The 15,341-nt window shown below is 39.3% G+C and overlaps 1 protein-coding gene across 3 annotated transcripts in view; it reads right to left on the bottom strand.

Annotated features, from left to right (window-relative positions):
- Positions 1-15,341, bottom strand: part of Pafah1b1 (platelet activating factor acetylhydrolase 1b regulatory subunit 1) — a 49,518-nt gene that overhangs the window by 12,835 nt on the left and 21,342 nt on the right. For all 3 annotated transcript variants that reach the window (XM_027426777.2, XM_027426778.2, XM_035447367.1), the window contains 4 exons: positions 11,887-12,103; positions 7,564-7,648; positions 7,249-7,323; positions 6,130-6,336 (listed from right to left, as the gene is read on the bottom strand). In XM_027426777.2, coding sequence (XP_027282578.1) covers positions 6,130-6,336; positions 7,249-7,323; positions 7,564-7,648; positions 11,887-11,918 — 399 coding nt within the window. In that variant the 5' untranslated portion in view covers positions 11,919-12,103. The remainder of the gene's footprint in view (positions 1-6,129; positions 6,337-7,248; positions 7,324-7,563; positions 7,649-11,886; positions 12,104-15,341) is intronic.

Raw genomic sequence — 15,341 nt, forward strand, 5'->3', positions numbered from 1 at the left:
CCTCTGTCAAAGCAGCAAGTGCTCCTATCTACTGAGCCATCTCTCTAGCCCATACTTAAAAAACTTAAGCAGTCGACATAAGAGGACTGATAAACAAATACAAAATCTCTATTTATAAGGAATTTTTAGTATAAACGTGATGTCATGAAAAATACAAATTCATATCTCACCATAACAATGTATTTATCCAGCCAGGCAGTGGTCATGCACGCCTTTAATCCCAACACTCAGGAGGCAGAGGCAGGTAGGCGGACCTCTGTGAGTTCGAGGCCAGCCTGGTCTATGGAGCAAGTTCCAGGACTGGCTCCAAAACAATACAGAGAAACCCTGTCTCGAAACCCCCCCCACAAAAAAACAATATATTTTTCCTAATTTTGTTGCTGTTATTTGTTTAGAGATAGAGTACCATTATGTAGACCAGGCTGGCCTTAAACTCAGAGACCTATTTGCCTCTGCCTGATATGTGATGGGACTCAAGGTGTGCATTACATACCAGCCAGATTTTTTATTAAGCAGTCTTCCTAAGTAGCCGAAGCTATCATGTTTCATGAACCATCTGCCTCACTCTCTGTAGTGCTATGCAAACATTATCATGTGCAGCTCTAAACAAATAAAACCTTAAACATTCAAGCACTTCCATATGAAAGAGGTCACTGTGTGTTTAATTCTGTGCTTGTCTAGTTGGATTCAGCTCTAAGAATATGGGGGGTTGTTTTTTGTTTTTTTTTTTTTTTTTTGAGACAGGGTTTCTCTGTGTAGCTTTGTAGATCAGGTTGGTAGATCAGGTTGGCCTCGAGCTCACAGAGATCTGCCTGCCTCTGCCTCCCAAGTGCTGGGATTAAAGGCATACGCCACCACCGCCCGGATATTATTTTTATCCTTTTTGGACAGGTTTCAGGTGGCCTAGCCTGATCTCAAAACTTGAATTCTTGATCTTCCAGTCTAGGTTCCCCAAATGCTAGGATTATAAACACATGCTACCACACCCCCCAAACTATTCATTTTTTAATCTTTAAACATTTTAAACATCTGTTTTTGTGTCTGTATATGTAGACATTGGGAGCCCTGAGTGTTCTGGAACTCTCTTTGTAAACCAGGCTGGCCTCTGCCTCCCAAATGCTTGGATTAAAGGTGTGCCCCACTACATCTAGCCTCTTTTTACTTTTTGATTTAAAGACTGTCCCATTAAATTGCCCAGCCTGGCCCTGAACTTAATCTGCGGCCCACACTGGGCTTAAAATTCTGTTGCCTCAATGGATGGAACTAGAAAAAACATCCTGAGTAAGGTAACCCAGACCCAGAAAGACAAACATGGTATGTACTCACTCATAAGTGGATAACAGAAGTAAAGCAAAGGATAACCAGTACAATCCAAGACCCCAGAGAAGCTAGGTAACAAGGAGAACCCTAAGAGAGACACACATGGATCCCCTGGGAAAGGGAAATAGACAAGATCTCCTGAGGAAATTGGGAGGTTAGTTGGGGAAGGGGGGCAGAAGGGAAGGTGGAAGGGGAGGGAAGAGAACATGAAGGAACTGGATGGTGGAGATGGGGGAAGGACAGGGAGGGAGAGCAAGGATATCTTGACTGAGGGAGTCGTTATGGGGCTAGTGAGAACCTGGCACTAAGGAAATTCCCAGGAGTACATAAGGATGACCCTAGCAAAGACCCTAAGCATTAGTGGAGACGGTACTTTAACTGGCCTTTCCCCATAATCAGATTGATGACTATCAGAATTATCATCATAGAACCTTCATCCAGCAACTGATGGGAGGCAGATGTGGATATCCACAGCTAAGCACTGGGCCGAGCTCCCAGAGTCCAATCGAAGAGAGCAAAGAGGTCAAGACCATGATAGGGAAACCCACAGAAACAGCTAATCTGAGCTAGTGGGAGCTCACTGACTCCAGACTGACAGCTGAGGAATCTGCATGGGACTGAAATGGGCCCTCTGAATGTGGGTGACAGTTGTATGGCTTGAGCAGTCTGTGGGGGAACTGGCAGTGGACTAGGATTTATCCCTAGTGCTTGAATTGGCTTTCTGGAATCCAATCTCTTTAGAGGGATAGCTTGTTCAGCCTAGATGGGGGGGGGGGGGCGCGCACTTTGTCCTGCTTCAAAGAGATGTGCCAGACTTGGTTGACTCTGCATGGGAAACCTCACCCTCTCTGAGGAGTGGATGGTGTGGGGTAGGGGGAAGGTGGGGAAAGTGGGAGGAGGGTAGGGAGTGGGAACTGGGATGGGAACTGGGATTGGTATGTAAAATGAGAAAAGAATGTTTTAAAATAAAAAAATCATGTCAAAAAATACATCAGGCAAAAAACAAAAACAAAAACCACCACAACCAACAACAACAACAAACTCTCTTGCCTCAGCTTCCCAAGCCAGCATTGACCACACAGTATGGCTTGGAGCAGTAGTTCTCAACCTTCCTAATGCTCAGACTCTATATCATGGTGACCCCCAACTATAAAATTACTTTCGTTGCTATTTCATAATTGTAATTTTGCTGCTATGAATTGTCATGTAAATACCTGATATGCAGGATATCTGATATTTGACCCCCAAAGGGGTTGTAATCCATAGGTTGAGAACCACTGGCTTAGAACAATTCTTCAAACATACTCTGAAATAAAAATTTTGGGGGGCTGGAAAGATGGCTCAGAGGTTCATAGTGCTCTTTTGAGAGGACATGGGTTCAATTCCTAGCATCCATAAGGCAGCTCATAACCATCTGTAATATCAGTTCCAGCAGATCCAGTATCCTGTTGTCCTCCATGGGTACCAGGTACACAAGCAGGCATGGACACCCCCCCACACACAGATAAAATCATACATAAAAGTAAAAACAAAAACAAAAACAAGCCAGTCTCTTCATAACTGCAAATAAAACCAGAATGTACTGCTATGAAGAGAATAAAAATATACATAACCAGCACACACCTTTAGTACCAGCAGAGGTAGGCAGATCTCTTTGAAGCCACCCTGGTCTACTGAATGAGTTACTGGACAGCCAGGGCTAGAGAGAAACCCTGTCTCAAGAATGAGACATTCTGGAATGAGTTCAATTCTGGAACCCCAACGGCCAAAGGAGAGAACCAACTTCTACAAGCTGTCCTTTGACCTCTACATTCATGTCACAGCACACATGCATATCCATAAAAACATATATACATGATATAACCCAAGACTGTTCTTTCCTCCATAAGGAAAGAAAAAGAAAGAGAAGTATAAAATCTTGAAATCTTTAATACCAGCACTCGGTAGGCAGAGGCAGGTGTATATTGTGAGTTCGAGACCAACCTGGTCTACAAGAGCTAGTTCCAGGACAGCCTCCAAAAGCCACAGAGAAACCCTGTCTTGAAAAACCAAAATAAATAAATATTTAAAAAATCTCAAAATCTTTCATGTAGTCTGTTAAATTACTGTTTGAAATGTAGTAAGAATGCATACTTTCATCATCACTGGAAATTCTTGTTAAAAGGTAAAATAGGGGCTGATGAGATGGCTCAGCGGGTAATAGAAATTGCTGAGCAAGTCTGACTATCTGAATTTAACCCTCAGAACCCTCAGAAAAATGGATAGGGAGCTGGGTGTTGGTGGCATATACCTTTAGTCCTGGCACTCAGGAGGCAGAGGCAGATAAATCTCTTCGGTTTGAAGTCAACCTGATCTATACAGTTAAGTTCCAGGACAGCCAGAGCTTTATAGGGAAACCCTGTCTCAAAAACCAAAAGATGGATAAAGAGAACTAATTATACCCAAATTGTCTTCTGGCCTCCACATAACCACTGTGGTACACATAACCCTCACACACAAACACGAAATAAATCCCTGTTTGATAAAACACATGTAATTTCAATTTACATTTTTTCTTACATTAGCAGTGAGGTCCAAACTACTCAAATTACTTTTAATTGGTTACTCATAGTCCTCAACTCTACCTTCTGAGTTCTGAGACTACAGACATACAAAGACACTAGCAAGGCCCCTGGATTTGATCCCCAGCCCAACTTCCTCCTTCAAAACTACTACTACGAACTGCTCTGAATACTAATCCTTGATCCATTTTCCTGAATTACTGTAGCTCAATGATGAAAGGCTTTAAAGGTATAAAAAACAAAACAAAACACATGGAAGAGAAGCTGGACATAACGGCTCAGTGGTTAAGAACACTTGCTATTCTTTCAAAGGACCTGAATACAGTTCCCAGCACCCATGAAGTGTGGTTCACAACTTCCTACAATTCCAGTTCCAACAGATCCAACACCCTCAACTGAGATCCACATGCATGGTTCTAGCACAGATAAAGATTGTGTGTGTGAGTACAAGCTCACTTTTAACCACTGAGTCTCCAGGATCATCACATTAAGACTATGTAACATACAGGGCAGTGGTGGCACATGCCTTTAGTCCCAGTACTTGGGAGGCAGAGGCAGGTGGATCTCTATGAGTTCAAGGCCAGCCTGGTCTACAAAGCTACACAGAGAAACCCTGTCTCAAAAAGTGAAACAATAATAATAAAAAAAAAGGCTATGTAACACACTGGGCATGATGGCACAAAGCTTTATTTCCAGCACTCTGGAGGCAGGGGAAGGCAGATCCCTTAAGTTTGAGGCCACCCTGTTCTGCACAGTGAGTGTCAGGCAGCCAGGGCTATGTAGAGACATTGTCTCAAAATGAGTAAATTAATTTAAAAAGAATATGTTAAGCCGGGCGTTGGTGGCACACGCCTTTAATCCCAGCACTCGGGAGGCAGAGACAGGTGGATCTCTGTGAGTTCGAGACCAGCCTGGTCTACAAGAGCTAGTTCCAGGACAGCCTCGAAAGCCATAGAGAAACCCTGTCTCGAAAAACCAAAAAAAAAAAAAAAAAAAAAAAAAAAAAAAAAAAAAAAAAAAAAAAAAAAAAAAAAAAAAAAACAGAAAAAAGAAAAAATATGTTAAAAACATATTCAACTTGAAAAACTGGTAAAACATAGTCACACTTATGTCATGTCTGCAACTTCTATTGCTATGGGATATGAACAGTGATATTAAACTTTTACAAAAAGAACTTAATATTGGTTCTTCATATAAAATAAACCTTTGAAATAAGAAACACAACTGTCGAAGCCACCCTGGTCTCCAGAGCGAGTGCCAGGATAGGCTCCAAAGCTACACAGAGAAACCCTGTCTCGAAAAACCAATAAAAAAAAAAGAAACACAACTGTCATTTTATTATGGGTAGATTAAAAAAAGTTGTACATTACTTTAGACTAATGTTCTTTGGGAGAATGGACTTGCAAACTAATATTTTCTTTTTTTAAAAAAAAGATTTGTTTATTTTTAAGATTTATTATGCATACAGTGTTTTGACTGCAGGTCAGAAGAGGGCACCAAATTGAATTACAGATGTTTGTGAGCCACCATGTGGGTGCTGGAATTGAACTCAGGACCTCTGGAAGAGCAGCCAGCTCTTAACCACTGAGCCTTCTCTCCAGTCCCTAATATTTTCTTATTGCCTGCTTAAAAATAAGGGACAAACTTCTCAATTTTCAAGAACAGAAAGTATTCAAAGAAAAGATGATATGCCATACTAAATTAAAAGCATGCCAAATTTTCTCAAATACATCAGTTAATTTATTGACAGATGACTCTCTAGAGCTATAATGAAGGTTAAAGTCTGCCTTTAAGGTTTATAACCAAATCACTAATTTATACAGTTTCAAAAAGGCAACTGCCACCAAATCTTACATTCCAAGTTTGATTTCCAGAACCCATATAGTAGAAGGGAGAAACAACTCCCATAATTTGTTCTTTGGCAATCACACACATGTAGGTATGCATACATACACAAGGAGCATGAGCACAAAAAAAAAAAACAACAAATAAACAAAAGATAAACTCAGAACTCTCCTCTACTTAGATCCTAATTTTCAAAATCTTTCTTTCACCTAATTTATATCAAGTCTGCCTTACCTGAGTGTGGCGACCCATGACTTTTAATCACAGCATTTAGGAGTGAGAGGCAGGAGGATTTCTATGAGTTCAAGGCCAGTGTGATAGCTAAGAATACTTAGACACAGTCTTTAAAAAAAAAAAACAAACAAACAAACAAAAACAAAAGGAACAAACAAAAAGAACTTGCCTTAATTGTAGCATCTTCTGAAGCAGAGACCATAACACTGAACACAGGATGGAAAATAACTCGAGTGACTGGACTCCTATGACCACTCAATGCGTATTTCTCTGGTGGACGGGGAATCCATTCTTTAGGGTCTCTTTTCTGACCAAGGGGACCACCCGACGTAAATTCTTCTTTTGCTTCATTTAGTTTTGATTCTAATTCCATAACCTTGGGGAGGGAACATGAAGTTAAAGATTCATACTATAACATATTTGGGGTTTTTTATTTGTATGTTTTCTGCTTTTAGGTAGGCTCTCACTATGAAGCTTAGGGTAGCCCAGAATTTATAATCTTCCTGTCTCAGCTCCCAAGTTCTGTAGTTACTATGCCCAGCCCAAACCATTTCACTCAAAGACAATTTTCATTTACATTTATTAACAGAGAAGATCAACACATTTCCCTGGATCCCTTTACACTTGCCATTTTTAGTGGTTTTTTTTCCCCCCTACACCACAGTTATAGCTGGGCTTGTATTAGAACAATGCTATCTATTCCAACTTTTCTTTTCTTCTTCATTTGTTTTGTTTTTCGAGACAGAGTTTCTCTGTGTAGTTTTGGAGCCTGTCCTGGAATTCGTTCTGTAGACCAAGCTGACCTTGAACTCACAGAGATCCACCTGCCTCTGCCTCCCAAGTGCTGGGATTAAAGGCATGTGCCACAACCACCCTACTATATTCCATTTTTTTATATGAAGAATATGTATTTTAAAAATGGAATAGCATTTGTTATTTATGTCTTTCAGGTTAAAAAAAAAAACTCAGAGGTAAGAATAGTTCATATGAGACCACATGTAGTGCTCTTTTCCCATTTCCAAGTAGTTGTGTCCTTCTAAGGGTACAAATGATTCCTTAAGCATCAATTTCTCTGTCAGGACAATACAAATTCAACCAAGGCACTACTCCAGGCTGTATGAGCTACTATGCATCAGTAATAACCTTAAAATCAAAGTTTTTTTGAAGCAAAGGAAATGTTCTTTTTAAGCTCAGATACGAGAATCAGAAGATTAATAATTTATGGTAATGCTTTCAGAAAATTTGTAAGAACACACTGACCACAACAACCTAAAGAAGACTTAGTTACCTTTTTTTGTAATCTAATAACAGATGTCCATTTTTTTTCCAAAAGACCAGCATACTTTTTATCTAATTCTTCATTCTAGAGGAGAAAAGGCAAGATCCTTTAAAAGATGGCTTAACCATGACATCTTTAAACTTAAACATTAAATATATGATTATACAAAAAAAGTAGAAAAATAAGTTCACTGCTAAGTAGAGCACAATAAAAAATGGCAAGGTTTGAATAGCTGAATTGACCTAACTACTGCAAATTTAAGTAAAACTCCACCCATTAACTATACTATGAGTAATTAGAAGACATTAAAAAAATCAAGTATACCATATCTAATTCAGCTTCCTTTTTAAAAACGGAATATGCCTCTTCATAGCCATTTGAACGAAGATAATCTGCTATAGCTCGATTTCTGAAAGAAAACAAATTCAAATAAATCCTAAAAATACCTCATTTCTAAATAAAGAAACATATTAAAAATCTTGGGGTTTTTTTGTTTGTTCTTTTGTTTTTTTTGTTTTTGAGACAGGGTTTCTGTTAGCCCAGGCTAGCCTTGAACTCACAAAGCTCCACCTGATTCTCTCTTTCAAATGCTGCCTCTCTCAAGAACCTGGCTATTAAAATCTATTAAAAAGAGTACTTCCTTCCAAATTATATGAACCTTTCTGGGGGGAAAAATGGATACACCTCCAAAGGTGAACACACACACATTCACTCAACTCACTCATACACAAAATAAATAAATGTAACCATGTACATGCTTGGTGCCTGAGGTGGTCAGAAGTAGGTGTTTGGATCTCCTAGAACTAGAGTTAGAATTGTGAGCTGCAATGTGGGTGCTTATCTTCTGCAGGAACAAGTGCTCTTAACCATTAAGTCATCTTGAAAGCCCCAACAATAGTCTTTTAGTTTGTTTTGTTTGCTTGTTTTTAATTTTAATTTAGTTTTATTTATGTGGATATTTAGCTTGTATGTATGTCTATGCATGTGTGTACAGTGCCCACAGATGCCAGAAAAAGGTTTTGGATAACCTGGAAGTGGAGATGCTAACAGTTACTAACCATCATGTGAGTGCTAAGACAGGTATAGCGATGCTTACCTTTCATACCAGCACTTGGGAGGTAGAGATGAAGAGATCTCTGGGAATTCAAGGTAAGCCTGGTCTACAGAGTCAGTTCCAAGCCATCCTGGCCTACCCTAACTAAAAAACAACAAAGTGCCACAAAAATGCAAAACAGTGGCAAGTAAATTTTAGGAGCAGTAGAATAAATGATTGTTATGGTATGAGAAAGTTATATAGGATTTTTTTCCATATAACTCACTGTAATATAAAAAATACTACTGTTTCTTAAAGTGTTAAAGCACATTCATTAACAAAATATTTTTATATTGAAAAAATTAATTTTAAAGTTTATTTAGAAGAACAAAAATTGTAAAAGGCCTTGAAATATTAAAAAGTAAATAAAAGTTACGTATAATAGAGTCAATCTGTAATCCAGCACTCAAAGAGTTGAGGCAGGAGTTCTGGACCAGCCTTGGCTATATAACAATACTAAAAACTACTTGGTAACTGTTAGACATTTTCCTTTATAAAAATCACAATAATCAACCCCACATAGCTTCAATATTATAGAAATGTAGTAACATAAATTACAGTATAAAGTTAGAAATATTTATATAATCATAACAGTAAGGCGGAGTTTTCGAGACAGGGTTTCTCTGTGTAACTTTGGAGCCTGTCCTGAAACTAGCTCTTGTAGACCAAGCTTGTCTGGAACTCAGAGATCCGCCTGCCTCTGTCTCCCAAGTGCTGGGATTAAAGGCGTGCGCCACCAGCGCCAGGCTCTGAAGAATGACTTTTATTTTGTGTTTTGAGACAGAGGTTCACTATGTAACAGTCCTGTCTGTCCTGGAAATCACTTTGTAGAGCAGGCTGGTCTCAACTTCAAGAGATCTACTTGCCTTGAGTTCTGGGATTAAATGTGTGCTCCACCATGCCCAGCTTACAAAATGACTCTTAAGGAAACATGGATAGAGCATAGCTTTCACTGACTGCATGACACCTATTTGCAATGCTCCACTAAAGTCCTTTTATAAACAGGAAAATGGAAACACCTCCACAGAGATTACACAAGGAGCAAACAACTGAAAAAGAAAAGTCAACACAAACAAAACTTCTGACTCAGGATAAATCTAAAATAAAACATTGTTTTATTTTGGTTTGGTTCTTCATAACAGAGTTTCTCTGTGGAGCTTTGGAGCCTGTCCTGACACTCACTGTGCAGACCAGGCTGGCCTTGAACTCACAAAGATCCCCCTGCCTCTGCCTCCCAAGTACTGAGGACTAAAGCTGTGCCCCATCACTGCCCAGTTGTCAGTTTTTAAGAATACCAGCATCGAGGAATCTAAGACCTTATTCTGACTCTATGGGCACGACACACACATGATACACAGATACACATACAGGCAAAACAGCCATATACATTAAATTTTAAAATAAAGCAAAAACAAACAAACAAAAAAACAAAAACCCAAACCAGAGGCACATGAAATATATTTAATAAAAGAAGGAATATAGAAATATACTTTTTGTTTGGTTGGTTTTGGTTTTTTCAAGATAGGGTGTCTCTGTAGCTTTGGAGCCCGTCCTGGAACTCAACACTGTAGACCAGGCTGGCTTCAGACTCACAGAGATCTACCTGCCTCTGCCTCCTGAGTGCTCGCTCATATTTTTATAAAACAATGAAAACTGTTTCCAGATACACTGAAGATAGCATGGCAGAGAGGATTAAAAAGAGAATAGGCCTGTTTTAGTTGATTTGTTTTCTGAGAAAGGGTTTCACCATGTAGCTCTGACTAGACCTGGCATTCACAGAGGTTCACCCACCTATCTTCCAAATGCTGGACTAAAGGTGTGCACCACAACTCACTGTTTGCTTTCGAAACAAAGTCTCCTGTAGCCCAGGTTGGCCTTGAATTTACTAGGTATCCAAGGATGACCTTGAACTTCCTTGTCCTTCTACCTTTATGGCCATGTCAGATTTTATGTGATGCTTGGGATCAAATCCATGGCTTCATGCATAGTAAGCAAGCACTCTACATACTGAGCATTTTTAAGTTCATCCCAGCACTGAGGAGACAGAAGCAGGCAAATCTAAGTTTGAGGCCAGCTTGGTGTACAGAGTACTGAGTTCCAGGATAGCCAGAGTCGGTATTACTGTTCCGTGTTGTAAAAAATTATTTTAAGGTGTGTTACTTTTGTTTATGCTGCATTTGTTTAACTCTGTGAAGCTATGTTACGTTGCCTGTCTAAAACACCTAATGGTCTTAATAAAGAGCTGAACAGCCAATATTTAGGTAGGAGAAAGGATAGGCAGGACTGGCAGGCAGAGAGTATAAATAGGAGGATTGGGCTGGGCGTTAATGGTGCACACACACCTTTAGTCCTAGCACTCTAGAGGCAGAGGCAAGCAGATCTCTGTGAGTCTGAGGACAGTCTGGTCTACAGAGTGAGCTCCAGGACAGGCTCCAATACTACACAGAGAAACCCTGTCTTAAAAAAAAAAAACAAAAACAAAAAAACAGGGCTGGAGAGATGGCTCAGTTAAAGGCTAGGTTCACAGTCAAAAACAAACAAACAAACAAAACAAAACAAACAAGACTTCCCAAGACTGCATGTGGGGCCCAAACGTTTGGCAAGAATTTCCACATAAAAAACCTGACAAAAGCAGGGCTGGAGAGATGGCTAAGAGGGTAAGGGCACTGGGGCTCTTACAGAGGTCCTGAGTTCAACTCCCAGTAACATGGTGGCTCTTCTGGTGTGCAGGTGTACGTGCAGATAGGGTCCTCGAATACATAAAATAAGTCTTTTAAAACATTTTTAAAAACCCGTCAAAAGCCTAAAAAGGGATTCTGAACACAAAGATTGAATAGATGATAGAATATTTTCTTTAAATTTTTGCCAAATGTAAATGGACTAAATACTGTTAACTATACTTCTTGCTTGATAACTCTTTTGTTATATATAAGTTTACTAGGTTAAAGTTAAAACCTTCCTTTTTATTTAGACAGAAAAGAGGAAATGATGGGGGATTGGTGGATGTTCTTCTGTATGCTGTGAATATGTTTTGCTTATCAGTTGATGAATAAAGCTGTTTCGACAAATGGACAGCCAGGATTTAGCCAGGTGGGAAATCCAAACAGGGATACATAAAGGTAGTAGGCAGAGTCAGAGAGACTCCATGTAGCTACCAAGGAATCAAGAGACCCGGGAATCACTGGAAAGCCAAGACCACATGGAGATACACAGATTAATAGAAATGGATTAATAATTAAGAGACCAATAAGAAGTCTGAGCCATCAGCCAAAAAGTTTATAAATAATATAAGCCTTTGTGTGTTTATTTGGAACTAAGTGGCTTCGGGCACAACTAGGACAGAAAATTCCATCTACAACTGCATTTTAACACTTTCTCCCCAACCCCATCTCCCCTCTCCCCTTTTGTGACAAGGTGTCAGCTAGCACAAAGCTGGTCTTGAACTTCCAAAATAGCAGAGGATGATTTTGCCACTACCCCATGTACCATCTATCAATCATGCCTAGTTTACTCTTATAAGGGATTTCTAAGTAGAAGAAAACATAGAAACTTACAGTTCATCTCGTTGTCTCTGGGACAGCACCATTTTGGCTGTAATGTCAAGCTTATTTGATATAGTGGTATGTCCCTCCAGAAAAATCGAAAGTTCTGTGATCCCTGGATTAGAATTAAATATGCCACTACGTGGCTTCCACACAGGGGAAAATGATTCTTTCTCAAGTGAATCCAATCAGCAACCAGGAAATAGTCAACAAGTAAGGTTCATTCCACCTAAAGAGAAAAAAAGAGAAAAAATAGAATTATTTTCCTCATTTAAAATTTGTATTATTTCCAAATTATAGAAAATGATATAATTATATTAATATGCATGTTAGATGACATAGTAGAAAGAAAGAGAGAAAGAGAGAAAGAAAGAAAGAAAGAAAGAAAGAAAGAAAGAAAGAAAGAAAGAAAGGAAGACACCAGTCAATGCCAAAATAAATTCCTGTCTCAAAAAACCATAAACCAGGCATCTTTCTGACCCCACAAGTGTGTTATAATTTCAGACCCAGGTATGTACCCCCAAACCCTGCCATATTTTATGTAGCTAAAATGATACAAAAAGGTACTTTTGTTACTGTTTTTGAGATAGGGTCTAACTAGGTAGTCCTGGCTGGCTAAGACTCTTGGCAATCCTCCTGCCTCAGCTTCTAACTTCTAGTGCTAGGTTTATAGGTATGCACCAACACACCCAGCAACACAGTATTTAACATAGTTACTTATTTAATTTCAATTATTAATATATAGCTATTCTAGAAATTTTACTATTGCTGTTGTTTTTTGTTTTGTTTTGGTTTTTCGAGACAGAGTTTCTCTGCGGCTTTGGGGGCTGTCCTGAAACTAGCTCTTATAGACCCAGGCTGGTCTCGAACTCACAGAGATCCACCTGCCTCTGCCTCCGAAGTGCTGGAATTAAAAGGCATGCACCACCAATGCCCGGCTTTTTTTTTTTTTTTTAAAGTCAGGGATTCACTATGTAGCCCTGACTGGTTTCAAACTCAGCAATTCTCCTACAGAGGCTGGAGTATAAAATCAGCTCAGGTCTTTACAATTCAGCCTAGAGTCAAAAGAAATTACTGACATTTTTTTTCCCCCGGAAAAAATTACAGAACAGTGAATGAACCTAAAGGAAATATACATTAATGAGCTAGATAGTTTAATGGTAAAGACATGTTGCTACCAAGCCTGACAACCTAAATCCCAGGGAGCCACATGGTGGAAGGAGAGAGTCAATTCCTGCAAGTTTTTTTTTTTTTTTTTTTTTTTTGTATCTCCAAAGGTAAGTATACAGACAAGCCCTCAATCAATCAATTTAACTAAAAAATAAGATTAGATCTGGAGGTTTAACAGTTAAACTGTTTACCTAGCTTGTTTGTACAAGGTAGTGGATTCAATAGCCAGAATGGAAGAGAGGGCAAAGAGGGGAAGAATGGTATGTATGGTATGTGTATGAGCTCAAGTGACAGAGTATATGAGTAAGTATGGCCTGTGTAGCTGAGTGGCAATGCGTATGGAGGGTCTATGTTTATGAGAGACAGTGTGTGTAGTGCAGAGTGCATATATTTGAGTGACTGAGTATATAACTGAGTATGGAGTGCCTATACGTGCAAGTATAGAAGAAAGTATGGGGTGTTTGGGAAGGGGGATTGACTGCAACTGAGGCTGAGAAAAAGCAATTAAGGCAGTGAAAGTAAAGTTATATCACGGAAGTCAAATTAAGTATTTTTGAGGAGAGGCAATTTATAGTATCCAAAGTTATCAAATATGAAAGCATAGGTTGGCTGCATTCAGTATGCAGTTCACTGATAACCTTGATGAGAATGGTTTTGGTGGAATACTAGAGAGAAAAATGGCTTAATATGCCAGAAACAATATCAATTGTTAAATTTTTTTTGAAACAGTAGGTATCAGGTTACAGCCAAGGCTGGCCTGAAATTCAAGGCAATCCTACTGCCTCAGACTACCAGGTACTAGATTACAGGAATGAATCACCATGCCTGGCTAGAAAATAAAGTTTAAACAGGCAAGAAGATGAATAGAGATAATACCATAAAACTTTTACAGATAAATATAAGATTTGTTTTCCTCTACCAGATGAGATACTTAAATGCTGACAAAAGAAAATGTAAAAGACATACAATTATACCTATGTAAGTGTATTTTATATTAGTGTAGTGAAAGAATACTGAAATATTGTTGCCATAAAAACAATCTGGCCAGGCGTTAGTGGCACACGCCATTATTAATCCCAGCACTCAGGAGGTAGAGGTAGGTGGGTCTCTGTGAGTTTTGAGGCCAGCCTGATCTCCAGAGCGAGTGCCAGGATAGGCTCCAAAGCTACACAGAGAAACCCTCTCTCGAAAAACCAAGAAAGAAAGAAAGAAATAAGTGAAGAAAGAAAGGAAGGAAGGAAGAAAGAAAACAATCTGATTGGTGACTGGAGAGATGGCTCAGAGGTTAAGAGCACTGGCTGCTCTTCCAGAGGTCCTGAGTTCAATTCCCAGCAACCACAGGGTGGCTCACAACCATCTGTAATAACATCTAGTTGCCCTCTTCTGGCCTGCAAGCATACATGCAGGTAGAACACTGTATACATAATAAATGAATAAATATTTTTATAAAATCTGATTAAGGGCTGGAGAGATGGCTCAGAGGTTAAGAGCACTGACTGCTCTTCCAGAGGTCCTGAGTTCAATTCCCAGCAACCACATGATGGCTCACAACCATCTATAATTCAATCTGGTGCCCTCTTCTGGCATGTAGATAGAACAGTGTATATGTAATACATAAATCTTAAAAAAAAAAAAAAAAAAAAAAAAAAATCTGATAGCCGGGCGTTAGTGGCGCATGCCTTTAATCCCAGCACTTGGGAGGCAGAGGCAGGTGGATCTCTATGAGTTCGAGACCAGCCTGGTCTACAAGAGCTAGTTCCGGGACAGCTTCCAAAGCTACAGAGAAACCCTGTCTCAGAAAAAAAAAAAAAATCTGATTAAGTGTTTCTGACTCCAATTATCAATTTGCAGTAAGAGGGCAGAGAATACTTGAGAATACAAGTAGCAAAATCTATCCTGTGAAAAGCCTTAGAATACAAATAACTTAGTTTCTCCAATGAAATAAAGAGACAGAAAAGGAACCTGTGGATTCAAAGACATGTAGCTGTGTATGGTGGCTCCAACCACCAATCACAGTATTCAAGAAGTTAAAACAGAATATTACCACTAGTTCAAACCAAATCCTGGCTAAACTGTAAATTCAAGGCCTGTCTCAGGGGATCTCAGAGCCACTGAGATGTCTCAAAAATAAATTAAATAATTGGGCTGTGTTGGGGCACAATTTTAATCCCAGTACCCCAGAAGGCAAAGACAGGCAGATCTCTGTGAGTTTGAGGTCAGACTGGTCTACAAACAGAGGTCCAGGACACCCAAGACTGTTACACGCAGAAACCCTGTCTTGAAAAAAAAAAAAAACA

The sequence above is a fragment of the Cricetulus griseus genome, chromosome 7, assembly GCF_003668045.3.
Source record: "Cricetulus griseus strain 17A/GY chromosome 7, alternate assembly CriGri-PICRH-1.0, whole genome shotgun sequence".
Lineage (NCBI taxonomy): Eukaryota > Metazoa > Chordata > Mammalia > Rodentia > Cricetidae > Cricetulus > Cricetulus griseus.